Source organism: Nyctibius grandis, chromosome 13 (assembly GCF_013368605.1).
Source record: "Nyctibius grandis isolate bNycGra1 chromosome 13, bNycGra1.pri, whole genome shotgun sequence".
NCBI lineage: Eukaryota > Metazoa > Chordata > Aves > Nyctibiiformes > Nyctibiidae > Nyctibius > Nyctibius grandis.
The window spans coordinates 6,706,209-6,720,773 of NC_090670.1; the positions used below are offsets into that span (position 1 = coordinate 6,706,209).

The 14,565-nt window shown below is 46.3% G+C and overlaps 1 protein-coding gene across 5 annotated transcripts in view; it reads left to right on the forward strand.

Annotated features, from left to right (window-relative positions):
* The window catches only part of ATP11C (ATPase phospholipid transporting 11C), a 58,008-nt gene extending 43,674 nt beyond the window's left edge, over positions 1 to 14,334 (forward strand). Inside the window, exons 25-30 of one of the 5 annotated variants that reach the window (XM_068411743.1) lie at positions 1,168 to 1,303; positions 3,127 to 3,192; positions 4,023 to 4,126; positions 6,042 to 6,195; positions 8,525 to 8,615; positions 10,852 to 10,941. In XM_068411743.1, coding sequence (XP_068267844.1) covers positions 1,168 to 1,303; positions 3,127 to 3,192; positions 4,023 to 4,126; positions 6,042 to 6,195; positions 8,525 to 8,614 — 550 coding nt within the window. In that variant the 3' untranslated portion in view covers position 8,615; positions 10,852 to 10,941. Of the gene's footprint in view, positions 1 to 1,167; positions 1,304 to 3,126; positions 3,193 to 4,022; positions 4,127 to 6,041; positions 6,196 to 8,524; positions 8,616 to 9,539; positions 9,609 to 10,851 lie in introns of those variants that run through there. The other 4 variants (XM_068411744.1, XM_068411746.1, XM_068411742.1 and 1 more) reach the window with 4 other exon arrangements.
* The last annotated feature ends 231 nt before the right edge of the window (positions 14,335 to 14,565 follow it).

Sequence of the window (14,565 nt, forward strand, 5' to 3'; positions counted from 1 at the left end):
TGTGCGTGTGCTGCTGAACGCAGAACGGCTGCTGCGCCTCTGCTGTGGGACGTGCAGAGCTGCTGCAGTGCAGATCCCTCGTGCGAGGCGCCGTGAGAAGCCTGTTTGCCAGGAGCGCTGCAGGACGTACATGTGAATGCAGAACAGAGCTCGCACGGAGGAAGTTGGTTGTATTTTCTCTCCTTGCCATAAAACCCTCTTACAGTCTGGTTTATCCATGCTCCTTACTCATACCCAAATTGCAGGATGTTAGAGCATCGTCACTGCATCACCGTGCGTAGGATTCAGCAGGGTTTTGTTTTGAACTGCAATTAGAGGAGCCCAGCACCACACCGGTTTGCGAGGTGCATCGTGCTGAAACTGGATGTATTGCTTTAAGAGTTAGGAAGAAAAATGAGAAGAGAATGGGGATTTTTGGTTTCGCCATAAACGTGCTTTTATCCTCCATCAATCTTCAAATTTTAAAGAAAGTAATTTGAAAATATAATGATACAGGGAAACTTCTTTAACTCCCTCCTGCCCTGATGGCCGCCCTCCACTCCCTGGGTGTTACATGCAGTCCGTGCAGAGCTCTGCCCATAGCACGTCCCTTTGCTGCTGCCTCCCTGCCAGATCCCATCCTATATTCAGCCAAGAGCTTCCTGCTACAACCCCCGTGTTAAAAAACACCCACCATACAATTCAGGAGGCTATTTTCAGCCTGTGCAGGAAAAACCCCACTTCCAGGAATGGGACTTACAGAGTTTTGCTCAAAGAGGGGAGTTTGTGCGTTCAACAAAAAGAGGGAAACACACCACAGATCTGCTGCATCCCGTACGGCAGCTCTTCAGCACTGCACTGGTTTTAAAATTCAGCAGTTAATGTCAGATACCTGCAGGGGCTGCAGGGGAGGCTCAGGACAGGGTTACAGCTGTTTGCTTTGGGCTGGCTTGGACTTTAATCCAAGTTACCTAGAGGAGAAGGACAGAGCAAATTAATACGCTGAATCCCTTATGATTTCTCATGGCCAGCAGCTGCATGTGGCAAATGTTTGTCCTGTACGCTGGCAGATATTTGTTTTACCTCTTTGTCTTGCATCAAGGGATTGCTCCAAAGCCTGGCTGCAAGGGGCTTTGTAGCACATCCTAGACATGACGGTGATGTTCTTGTTACTCCGTCTCTTGGCAGGAAGGTTTCGGATAATGCGATGCTGCAGTGGAGGCCGTTCCTGTACTGGACCTTTCTGGGCGCCTTTGAAGGACTCGTGTTTTTCTTTGGGGTTTATTTTCTTTTTCAAAATTCATCGTTGGAAGATAATGGAAAGGTAAGGCTACCAAAAAAAAAAAGAGAAAGATGAGCATTTCTTTTGTGCACTGCCTCTTTTATACACCTGACAGGGAATCTCTACACGCTTAATCTGTGCGGTGTGTCCTGAGTCTTGTCCGACGGTGTAGCCTTGCTTATGGTGTGATTGTGCAGCAAATGCTTGAAATAAAACATTTTCCAAATCACCATGGAAACAGGGCAGAGCTGGTTATACTCACTAGGTAAAATAACTAGTCTTACACACAGCTTTGTTCCAACCCAGCCAGCTTTGCACAGCGCTCTTCCCCTCTCCGTGTGGTCGCAGGTGTTGGCCCGGGGCAGGAGCAGTGTCTGTCCTTCCCACCACGCGTGACATTCGGCACGCGTTCAGCAGGTTACGAACAACTGAGTTAGCCCACCTTGATAAGATGCTGCTTGTTCACTCGGCCGTGGCGCAGGGCTGCTTGTGTGCTGCGCCTGCTCCAGGGCGTGATTCCAGCCGCCTCCCTCCCGTTGCGGTGGGGGAAGGCTGGTGCTGGGGTTTTGCTGCAGTTTTGAAGCCAGCATAAGTTAGCACCGCTGTCAGAACGAGCAAGCTGTTCTGCTCCCTGCTGTCTGCCTGCTCGTGCCTCTTGTGTCGGGACAAGAGCTTGCGTCGCCACGTGAGCAAGGTGTGGGAGCTGCTCTGGGTTAACTTACACAGAAAGGGGGCAAAAAGATTGAATTTTTTTCTTTCTTTTTTTTTTTTTTCCCTTTTTGCTGGTTAACTGAGTACAAAGCAAAGCGTTAGTGCAGTGTAGCTGTCACGCGTGGTGGCCTGGGTTGTCTCAGGACCCTTTCCCCAAGGGAATACCCAGCACGTTAACAGGTCTCAGCTGATGGAAAACTTCTTTACACCATCACTTGTGACCCTTGAAAATCCTTTAGCTTTTTTTAGCAGCTAACACTTGGAGAAAAGCTGATGAAATTTATGTATGGATATGCATACGTTGCATCAGTGCCAACATCTATGGCCCCAGATGTCAGTAGTCGAGCCCCTGTATTGTAGATTCAGTGCTTTTCTGTATTTGTAGCCATTCTGGTTCTGTTTGAATAAAACATGAAGCACTGATAAGTTCTGCAAATGCCTTGAGAGGTCAGGTCTATGTGGCACTAAAATAAGATCTGTGGCTATGTCCTGTTTTGTAAACACTTATTCCTGTAAGAACTGCTACCAGCAATTGTTCATAATGCCCATGTATGTTTGATTGACTCCTTTTTCGCTCCTATTGACTTTAATTTTTTTGCATTTTTCAAACACTTTTACATTTCACTTTCTGTTTTAATGTATGCATTCAGATCTTGACAGCCTTTGGTAAGCATCCCTCCCATTCGTTGCCATCATTTGGATTTATATACAGTATCTGCTTTCCTTTGTCACGCGTAGTCACTAGTATCCGCAAACCAAACCAGATGGAAAAATACCCATTGGTGCATTCTGAAAATGGGACTAAAATGAGATGATGAGCAGAGGTGTTGCAAGAAAGCAGAAACTGAGTAAATTACCAAGAAATCATGAAATACAGGTGGTCCGATGACTTGTATCCTCTATCGACATTGCTGTTAGGAGGTTGTACCTGTCACCGTCCCAACTCTGGGTCACCCGTCTGTGTGGCACTGCATGGCACAGGGTAGCGTAGCGGGCGGCACCCGGTGCCTCTCTGAGCATCAGTCCTCCGTAGCAGTCGGTCCATCCTGTCCTTCCCCTCTAATCCCTGCTTGCACCCCTGTCCTCATCGTCGTTTCTGTGCCTCTCCAAGGAGATGGACCGAGACACCTGTGGCAACGTAATGTGTTTTTCAGGTTTTTGGGAATTGGACCTTTGGGACGATTGTTTTCACCGTGCTGGTGTTCACCGTCACTCTGAAGGTTAGGCTCTTCCTTCCTTTCTCAGTCACTTATTTGTGCAGTCATTTTCCAATGCATGTGTATGCGCTGTGAAATTGGGCAGTAAATGTGTTGAAGACGAACTTTCTGTGAATGTTTCCCACCACGTTTAAATCTTCTCTTCTTCCACAGGGGCAGAACTTGCTTATTGACTGCTGTCCTTTGTGTAGTCTCTGGTCTGTATTCCTGGGCTGTGTGTTTATGTTTTGGTTAAATTATTTTCCTATTTTTTGCCCTCTTCTGAGGACTCCAGTTGGTTACAGTTGGCTTTTTCCCCACGCTTTCACTCCTTGGCGTTCAGTTCCAGCAAGAGGAGAGGAACAATAGAGAACATGGCTTTGCCCACCTTGTTTCAGACACTGCTAAGCACCAGAGGGATCACAAAAGCACATCTGTCAAATAATAATAGCAAATCTGCTTTGTTTCACGGAGCTTTCTAGAACGAACTGTTTGCATAAGACCTTACAAAAGGTCTTTTATGTATGGTTCAGGACAGCAGGTTGTAGCAGGATGCAATTACAGTCACCGTAACCTTTAGACACTTATTTTCTGTAGCATCAGAAGTTGCATCAAATTTATTCTATTAAAAAGTGTCAGTTACAATTAGAAACTCGCTGCTTCCCTGTTGACATTGTGCCAATCTGTAGATACTGAAAATATTTTTCCCTGGTGTTCATATGCAGAGAGGTAGCTGTTTGGAGAACCTTCAACCTTACTGTGAAAGCAGTCTGAAATGTCAGATAAATACAATCAAATACATCTGCACATAATGCCTCTTCTGTCTCTTCTCTTTTTTTTTTTTATTCACACAGCTAGCGTTAGACACACGATTCTGGACGTGGATGAACCACTTTGTGATTTGGGGCTCCCTTGCCTTCTATGTGTTTTTCTCGTTCTTTTGGGGAGGAGTTATTTGGCAAGTATCTTTTCTTCTTTCCCTGGTACTTTCTTAGGGGGATGCCCAGTGCTGGCTTTGCAGGGGTTGTGGCTGCAGCATCCCCTTGGTTGGGCTATCCAGAGATTTATGGATGCCAAGGTGTGTGCAACCACACTCCTTTCTCTACGGGGAAGGGAAGGGATGGTATCTCCATCCAATGCCTACTAAAAGCCGGTGCTGGAAGAGGGCTGTTGCATGATGAGACGTGTTTGAGGAGGTCTGTCAGCCTACCGAAGGGATAGCCTGAAAGCAGATAATGCCCTGGTCACCATCCAGGTGCTTGGCTTTGGCAAGAGGTGGTTTGCTTTTCTCCCCGCGAGGGCATTCTAGAGCACAAGTCTTGTGAGGGGCAGATGAGGGAGCTGGGGTTGTTTGGTCTGGAGAAAAGGAGGCTGAGGACAGACCTTATGGCTGTCTACAAGTACCTGAAAGGAGGGTGTAGCGAGGCAGGTGTTGGTCTCTTCTCCCAAGTAACAACTGATAGGACGAGAGGAGACTGCCTCAAGTTGTGCCAGGGGAGGTTTAGATTGGATATCAGGGAAAATTTCTTCACCAAAAGGGTTGTCAAGCATTGGAACAGGCTGCCCAGGGAAGTGGTGGAGTCACGGTCCCTGGAGATATTTAAAAGACATATAGATGTCGTGCTTAGAGACAAGGTTTAGTGGTGGACTTGGCAGTGCTGGGTTAATGGTTAGACTTGATCTTAAAGGTCCTTTCCAACCAAACCAATTCTATCATTCTGTGATTTCTGGTGCTGAGGCCCTTGTCTTCATTGGGAGGTTCTGGGGTAAATATTTCAGGATCTGTTTGTACACGTGGAGGGGGAAGAAAGGAAAAATTGATGGTGGAAAGAAACCCAGCGATACAGAAGGAAAGAGCAGATGAGACATGCAGAGCAAGAGTACTCGGCACTCTGGGGCAGATTAAGAGGAAGAAATAAGCAGGAGAAAGAACAGATCCTGCTGCTGAAATCCTGGATCTGAGTAGGAGAAGTTGTTCTCATTGATTTGAGTGTGACCAGGATTTTAGGCTTAATGTCTTGCAAAAGCAGGCAAGCAATCGTACGTTACAAATATTAGGTTTCTGTTACCCGTGATGGAGTAGACGTTCATGTTGACATTCACAGTAGACAGCATCTCCCATGTTACACCTTTGCTTTCCCATAGGCTTGTGCCATGGGTTATTGGCTAGATCCTTGATCCTGCTAATAAAGGTGTGGATGTGATTTAAATACTTTAATTGGGGGTCACGGGCTTTAACTCTTCAGTGTTCCTAACCAACAGATTCAGATCTGCAATCTTGCCAGATCTCTGTGCTGAAATGTGTGAGTTTTCTACTGGTGTGTTTAACGTGCATAGCTCAATATTTTTGAGTTAATGCTAAGCAACAACTGCTTTGGGATCCTTGTCATCAGTTATTTATGAGGCATTTTTCACAAGCATCTGTCGGTTCCCCTCCGTCATCAAGGGAAGGAGGAAGAGGCAAATAACCTGTTGGGACTGAGAGTCTCTGGATTTCCACCATCAAAAGCAAACCAGAAGCTATAGCAAAGTCCAAAGTTGAAATAAAATGATCTGGTTTTTGATAAGGTGAATAATTTATCTTTCAATGATAGTAGGAATATTCAAACCCCTCTCCAACCCGAAATTAAACAGATGTGGAAGATTCAAAATAGGTCGTGTAAGGTGACAGGACAGTCCTCCAGAACTATTGCAGCTGAAGGCAGGAGGTGTGTTGGGAGAAGGATGGACAGTGTGTTTCTGTGCAGGCTGTATCCATCTCCACCTGAAAGGGAGGTGTTACTGCTAGTAGTTTGGTCTGAACCTGCTTCTGATTCTGACCTCCTTGGGAAGTTCGTGTTAACCAGAATTTATTTGTATCCTTTCTTTTTCAGGCCTTTCTTGAAGCAGCAAAGAATGTATTTTGTATTTGCCCATATGCTGACTTCTGTTTCCACATGGCTGGCAATAATTCTCCTGATTTTTATCAGCCTTTTCCCAGAAATTCTTCTAATAGTTTTAAAAAATATAAAAGAGAAAAATCATCAGGTAAGGAACAAGATGATGTATTGCACTGTATTTTTAGGAAGACCTCTCTTACTCTTGAGCACCAGATGAACCCGTAACAGTGCCGTGTACCGTCCCCATCTCGAGGAAGGCTTGCTAGAGTCTCATCTTGCTCTTTCGCATGCCAGAAATGTCAAGAAGCTCATCTAAAAATACTGCCTAGATCTGTAGTGAGGAGAGACTCAACCTGTGCCTTTCCTTAGTTGCCTTCACTGGATGGAAACCTGCCGTCTCTTATAAATGTACAGTAACCCTTTTCCAATCTGAACTGATCATCAAAACTACTGTGTTGTGTCCTGAAAAAAAAACTACTTGCTTTTATGTCCAAGAACACCGCCACAATGTTCCCCTTGGGTGTGTACTCAGGTGCCGGTGCAGGGGGAACGGGGTCAGGTTTTGTCACGTCTGCCCACCCCGCTTAACAACCAAGGGCTCACACCGGGGCGTTGGCCTGCGGTGTCTATCTCTCCTCGAAAGCCATCTGGTTTCTTAACAGCTTTCCTCCGCTGCTGAGGAGGAGGGCTTGTTTTAGAAGTGTAAACCATCTCCTAAAAGTTTTCTTCATCACTCCTGCCAGCACTGCCGGGCTCACGACTCGCGCCGTGCTGAGGCCACCCCTGCCCCTTGCTCTCCGCTTGCCCAGAGGTGCTAAACGTCCCCGGGCAGCCCCTGCTCACCCCGGCTGTGTCTCCGCCGCTCCCTGCAGCTCCCCTCCCTCCTGCAGCCCCTCTCTTTTCCCCCTGCAATGTCAGCAAGTCCTGGCACAGCAAGTCCTGGCACACGGCGTATTGCCAGCCAGCCTTCGCCTCTTGCCATCAGGTTTGCATGTTCTCAGGCAGCGGTAGAGCCCAGCTGCTTCGTGCAGCCAGCTGTAGCTGTGGGGACACAGGCCAGCATGGGGTCACCCCCCTGCTGACACCCAGCAGATGCTGGCAGCGTGGGTCTGGCCAGGGTGGCTCCCTGGATGGGGACCAGACCCAGTGGCACGGCTGCGGGTTCTGGCCAGTGCAGAGGGGACTCCTGCCCTGCCAGCTGTGCCCCGGACCAGCACCATGGTACTGGTACACCAGTGCCCAGCTGGTCTCACCCTGTCCCAGGAAACCATGGGATGACCTTCCAAATACTGAGGTTTCAAACAGGCTTCTCTCCTTGGATCTCTTATATCCCGTGAGGTTTCAGTGCACTTTCCTCAGCTGGGATAACTTGTTATCTTTGGTCCTTATTTAAAAATGATGATTATCTAGATTTAAAAAAAAAAAATATATATCCAATGAAGTAGTAAAGGTTTTCCTCTCCCATAACATTTGAAGTACAAGTTTGGCATAGTATCAGTGAAGTAAAACATGTATCTGCAAGACAAAAAAACACCCCAAACCATTAAAGTTGAAAGCAATAGAGTTGGTAAAAAAAGTATGGTTGAATTCTTTTGAGCTGCATGTAATTTCTTCTAATTCAGTACAATTTAATAGTTTCTAGCATGACACCCATATTGAACAGGCTGGGAGCGAGTTGCTCTCAGCTGTGGGCATAGGACAGTTCAAGGACAGTGATCTGGAAGGGTGAGCTGGGGGTTACCAAGCCCCAGCTCAACTCACCTTAGAGGTGGCCCATTTTTGCCTTCAGCTGATGGTCAGGAGATCTGTTCCCTCGTGTAAGACTTTCTTTCAAGAGTGCTTTATACCCATTAAAAATAAAAGGCTCTTGTGAAATTGTTTAGCAAAGCAAAGTGTCAACTAAAAAAGTCTCTTTACGTGTGCATAGCAAACTAAACACAGACTGAGCCGTATTTAAATGTACATTTTGAGTAAGAGCTCTACGAAACACCTGAAGCAGATACCTGCTCTAGATGACTATCAGCAGTCAGGCACTGAAGTCAGCCACCTAATTTTTAAAGGTAGCTAAGAGCAGGCAGATGATTTCAAATCAAGACCCTTTTTGAGGATCCTGATCTTAATAATGGAAAAAAATAAACAGTTTTCCAAGGGGAGCATTAAATGAAAAACAAGATTAGGGCAGTTATGTAGGTGCCTGAACTCCCAACTTGGCAGCTGAGGGTTCCCTCTGGAAGGGGAGGATGGACTGAGGCCAGGTCAATGAGTGTTTGCCCTTGACCTCAGCGGGACTGGGTTTCACCCCGAGTTCCCGATAACGCGACGCATCAGCTCTGCTCAGCCTTTATTCAGTTTTCTGTGTGGAAATGTTTTGTTTTGTTTTTATTTTTTAACTGCAAGGCGCATTTGTGTTTTCCTTGGTTTCTGCCTTTCTCTTTCTTGTACTGCAACTTTCTGTCTTTTGTGCTGTTGTGAACTAGGTAATGAAGCGCCTTCCTTCCTCAGGAACATCCACTATCTTCATGCTTTCTCAAACTTCCAGCAATCACAGCTTTTCTTGGAGTGAATAAGGTGATTTCCTTTCTGAGTCGCTATGTGTTGCTTGCTCTGCTGCTGTTTTTCTCCTTCTAACGCCTAACTCCTGAAAACCCTTGTTTAGAGTTGCTCACCCAGCAAAACCCTGCTGCTTTCCCCTCCTCTTGCTTTAATTTAAATCTTTTGCTTAAATACTTTCTCTGTCTCTTCCCCTTCGATCTCCTGCCGCACCTCAGGTGGGTGAGCTGGTCATGCTCGGGACGTCCAAGTGAGGTGGACACAGCCGGTGCTGGTTACACTCTCCATTCCCGCTGTAGATTTGTGTGTTAGTGGAGTAGATACAAACTTCTCCAAAGCATGTGACAAGGTGGACTTGGTTTTCATCATCCTCTGGATGGCTTGGCAAACAGCTCAGACTTGTCTGATCTAGGAGGAGCTCCCCAAGTGCCCATCTTGCCCAGTCCACCCCCCTTGAGAGTGCTACTGTCGCTGTTTGTACAAGCAACTAAGCTGCTGCAGTCAACCCTCACAACGAGGGATGGTCTTGGACTTGCTGACCATGGTGTGGGGCTACCTCAGAGCAAAGTGCCTTGAATACATGTCCCTAGCGTTTGGTTTCACTGCACATCTCCAGTATTACTTGCTATTTTAAAAATACCAGTTAGGTGGAGATCAAGGATGGTTTCCTCCTCCCTCGAAAGCACCTGTAGCATAAACCTCCAAGCCTGAAGGTCACCATTTCGTGAAGCAGGGCTAGTTTCTCAATACCCTTCGTGCCTCTTGCACTGCAAAACCCAGCCAGTATTAATCACAGTAGTATTTAGGGAGTGTGTAGCGCTACATCCCTTATGATGTGACTTAGCTGTAAAAAGGGGTGTGTGTGTGTGTCTTATATTGTTTGACCCTTGGGCAGGGACAAGTGTCACGTGTGCTCTAAGTCTCTTTGCCTCGCTGTTGCAGAGCAGCAGGAAGGCACCTGATTCCTTGTCGGCCAGACCTTCTGTCAGACCACTTCTTTTAAGAACGTTCTCAGATGAGTCTAGTGTGTTGTAACAGGTACCCTGTCCGAAGGAGTTGGGATGGTTTTAACCAAACGTAACCCCCCAAATCAATTAAACTGTGGTTCTTGTAATTCTCTTGACTATCGGTGTGGGGCACCTGTCCTTGTGGAATGGAGATGCAATGCTTGGGATGCATTTTAATTTGGGGACGTTGTCCTATCCAACCTCTTCAGAATCCCATATGTGTACTGATCCTCTCAAACTGAAATATTTTGTGGTATGGAAATAAATCTTTCAATATAACTGATATTAGTCTAACATTAGCAGACAAGTTAGTCTGAGAATACAGTCAGTGAATTGTGCTAACAGTGATTACAAAAGCTAACACTGTATTTACAATTAAGTATTCAAATCTCAGCTATTAAAATGATTCCAGTATTGCATCGAAACTGTACCAAAATCCCTTTTTCTAGGGTGCATGCTGTTCTCTCAGATAGAAATAAATACACTTTAATTCATCTGCATAGATTGAAACTAAACTTGTCTCTGTAAGTCACGTTACGGTACAGCAGGAATGTCCCTGTGTCTGTATGTGTATACACACACAGAGAGCATCCTAGTACGAGTTTACTTGGTTTTAAACATCGTAGTAATCCGATAGCAGAATAAAAAAAAGTAAAAGTGCCTGGTTGAATTCACAATTTTGCTTTTAGTGAGCTGTTACACAGCTGTGCAGAGTCCGCTGCAAACCTGAACCAGCACATTTGCTGCAAACCTCACCTACCTTTGTACCCACACCTGCCTCTAAAGAAATCAGTTTAATCAGAATGGTGCGTCCGACAGCCAGCATCGCCAGAGCTCCAAATGGATCTGGCATAACTCTGGATTTCTGCTCGCCCGGGCATTGCCGGCGAGCTGAGCGGCGGTTCCTTCCCCACAGACATTAGGTGGTGCTCTCCACTGCCGTATACTGGTGCAGACTGGTGCGGGAGGTGGCTGGACTGGGGCAGAATGGGAGCTGCAGGGGACAGCCAGGCAGATGCCACTTTTCGACTTTATACAGCATTTTGTAGGTTGTGCAAATTAATTTACCATCTTCTTATTTGTTCCTTGGTTGTGAATGAAATTTGGCACTTTTATCATGGTCTAATAATTCTTATTCTATAACATTTTAAGGTGTTTTTTTTTTTCTAAAAATAACACAAAAAGGTTTATGAGTTTGGGAATGTAACAATTGCAATACACGTGTGTTTTCCTTCTGATTTTTGCAGAGTGGCCCCTTTGATCTGCCTATTTTAGTCTCATACAAACGTATAGAGAATGGTTATGTGAAGACTGAAGATGCTGTTACTAATTTGACAGAAAGATACCCTCTCAGGATACTTTAAAGTGCTCCATACAAACACTGCGTGTTGTCGTGCTGTAGGAAAAACATCTGGTTTTAACCTAACAGTTCTCTTTAATATTACCAAGTACAGTAAGCAGCCACGCTGATGAAGCAGTAGCCAGGGCACTGGCCCCACGGTACCCGTTTGTCTTTGGTCTGTGGCTTCCCCACCCCCTAAAAAGAATTCTGCCAAATCAAAACTCTACGTCATTGGAGGCTGAGAACGCGTCTTTAGGAATTCATCCAAGACAGCGTGAATCGAAGCGCACAAGAGTGACGCCACCCCCATTTCACACGGGGGCTTCCTCTGCCCGCTGCAGATCTGTCCGAGAGCAGCAGAGAGCTGCTGAAGTCTCTTGTTCTGCCTGACCAAAGAAGTAGCACGGACTTTAAACCCAGTAACAGCTCCCCGAAGGTGCTGGGGAAAGCCTGCTCGTCTCACGCAGAAGCTGGATGCAGCCCTGCGAGCATCTCGCCTGGTGCTGGGGCTGCGGCCCCTCGGCGGGGGGCTGCCCCCTCCCAGCGCTGGGCTGCCAGATGCACGTGGCAGAAATACTTGAAAATTCATGAGAAACCTTCGCTGACGGTGCAAAGCGTCCAGTCTCACGTCCATCCTCCGGGGATGACTGGAAGCGGTCTCCAGCCCGTCCGCAGCGGTGGGATCCGTGCGGAGACCCGCAGTGCTGGGAAGCGCCTGAGCATCCTCCCGTGGCCAGTTTGCTGATGGGTTTATTCCTGATGGAATGTGAAGAAAAGGTCGTTTTCCCTCGTGTTGTGGCTGTTTGCGATGGGAGGAAGCTTTCGTGGGGGGAGAGAATCTCAAAAGTTGGGCTGTGCCAGACTTGCAGCCGTTTTGCCCGGGCTCCTGTGGCTGTGCTTACGTTACTGCACTGTGCAGTTGCTTCCACACTTTAAAGGCCTGAGTGATGGTGTGGTTCGTGGGTGACCCCAGGGACACGGGCTGTGCCTGTAAACCTGCAGGCGTATAAAACTGCATCTTGAGTTATTTGCACTAAGAAAAAAGAAGCTGGTTTAAAAATGAGAGGAGTACATGAACCTGATTTCATTTTACACCTTATTTGGTTTTTAAATGGGCATGTTCTTTTTAAATCTACCTGTACCACGGTCGTGGGAACTTTTCCCCTTCAGGCTGTGCACAGCAGAGGTGAGATGCCTGACTCTCTTGAATTTATTTTTTTCTCTGATACTTCATATGTGGAAAAAGCAGCTTTTTTGTTGCGTTAAGTCGTAAGCAGTGACGGAGCACCGTGTGCCACGCCGTTTGGTGGCACGAAGGTCCCCCCTCGTGCTGACTGGCCCCGGCGCTCTCCAGAGCAGCTACTGCGAGAGGCGTTCGAGTCTCGTTCCAGCAGTAACGAGCTCTGCGCTGCGCCTGGGCTTGGCTCCCGCTCGCTCAGGCTTTGTGTCACTTACATGCAAAGAAACAACGCTTTGGGACTAGATGGAACATTCCCTTCATCAAATTTCCCTAGCACCGGACTATTAAATTTTGGAAGAATCAAGTCTTGCTCTCTGGCTGCCACCCCTGAGGACCTTCTTCCACGCTAGTGGAAGCAGGATGCGGATCAGCTGCAGGCGAATCCTGGTGTGCATGATGAGGACTTTGCAATGGGCCTTACCTGAGTGGGAGAGGGGTATGCACAGTCCCTATAGCCGGTGGCTGCTCTTAAATCACCCACCATGGGAGGGAACATGTGGACAGAACCACTGTATTATACACGCCGCACTGGCCTCAACGCACTTGGTGTTTGTTAGCACCGTGTTAGCAACCGCGGCTCGACTCCTTGCTGCATGCAAGTAAGGAGCTGCGCTTCCAGCATGTGTCCCATGGGCAAAGCTTTTTTTAAAAAAGAATTCTTTTTTTTTTTCCTTTTCCAGCTCATTTCATGGACCTAGAATTCAACTTGCAGACCTTGTCCCGTTCTCAACTTTTCTCGCTAAAATGTGGTGCCTACAGATCAAGTATGCGGTGAATACAACGAAGATACGCCTCAATATGCCAAATCTAACCTTTCTCCTTAAATATACAGTTGCTGACTTGTGTTTACATAACCTTTAAAATGCGGGCGCTGAAATGCCTAATTCCTGTGATTCAAAACCATTCCAAGCCCGAATGGTCCCAAACCTGACACCTTGCTTCTCGGTTTGTTTTGTGTCCTGCTCTACTCCTAGGGTCAAAGGCTGTTCCCGTGAAACTCAGCTGGAGGTTTTGCTGGGGACGTTCGTGGGAACAGAGCAAAGCTTGCCATGTCTGTGTGAACTGTCCGAGTAAAGCCACTTAAACAGGCTCATTTCTGCAGCCTGTTTTCAGACAGAGCCTACTGAGAACCAAATCTTTCTCTTCCCATTTCCAAGCGTCCTGTCTCAGGTTGGAGCAAGCCATTGCAGTAGCTCTACGTTCAAACCCAAGGCACGTGTGCTGACAGGTGGGTTGGAATTAATATGAAATGTCTCAAACAGCAGCTCTTTTGGGAAAATGCAGGTTTTCTTGGGCTTGGATCTTCAGCTAGTGCAGTGGTGTAGTGCCAAGGATGCCAGGACAACCAGGCTGCTCTGGACCAGCAGAAGAGCTGATCCTGGTCCTTCAGCAATGGCAGAAGTGAAATTCCTATTGCTGTGGCTGACTTGTGAAATCAGGGGAAACAGGAGACGCCTTTTGGGGTGAGGGAAGGAAAGAAAAAGTGGTGACAGTAACCGTAAGGACTAAGCCAGCAGGATGCTGCAGTGGCTGTAATCGGACAGTGATGCTGTGATTGTTGTTCGTGTCCCATAATACATGCTGAACTGTTACAGGGCTCGTTAGTGGGCTAAAAGGTCAGTACAGGCTTATCGGTGGAAAAACTTGAAGGAAAACAAGGCTGGGGGTTTTTCATAATAATTCGTTGAAGTTTAATCACTGGCTGGTGACACTGAAAGAGAAGTAATTAAGATTCCCTCTAAAACTGTTATGTGATAACAGAGGAACTCGGTGTAGTCATAGCTACTTTTCAAAAACTAATCCTAATTGTTATGAGAATATTATAAATGACTTGGAATTGCATAAAAGCTTAAAATTGAATTTGTATACACACAATTGAAAAACGTACCTAATACTGCACCATTTATCCAATTTCCCAGCTATGAATTTCTTTTTTTTAAAAAAACATGTAGTATAGAGAAAGTGTAAATTATATACAGGCAATGAGAAGATACATTTTCAGCTTCTTGCAAAAAAAAAAAAAAGAAAAAGGATTGCAACCTTACATTTTTTTCACTTAAATGCAATTTTATACATTTACGTTGCTTTCTATAAAGGAAATTGAATGTGAATGTTACCTTTTATGAATGCAACTTGCTCTTTTTTCATTACAGAAACTTTTGTTTGAAGTAATCAATAAACTTTGGTATGTTGTTCTGATTAATATATCTTTGTTGTCTGTCTTGTCTCCTTTGATGCTTCTAGGCAATAGTTTATCTCGTGGGCTTTTCCAAGGCAGTACTAAGGGGACCATTGGCATTTTCACAGCGGGGTAGATGGTGCCAGCAAGGCCATACTCGGTTCCCTGATGCAAAGCAGCATTTGCCTAAGGAAATACTG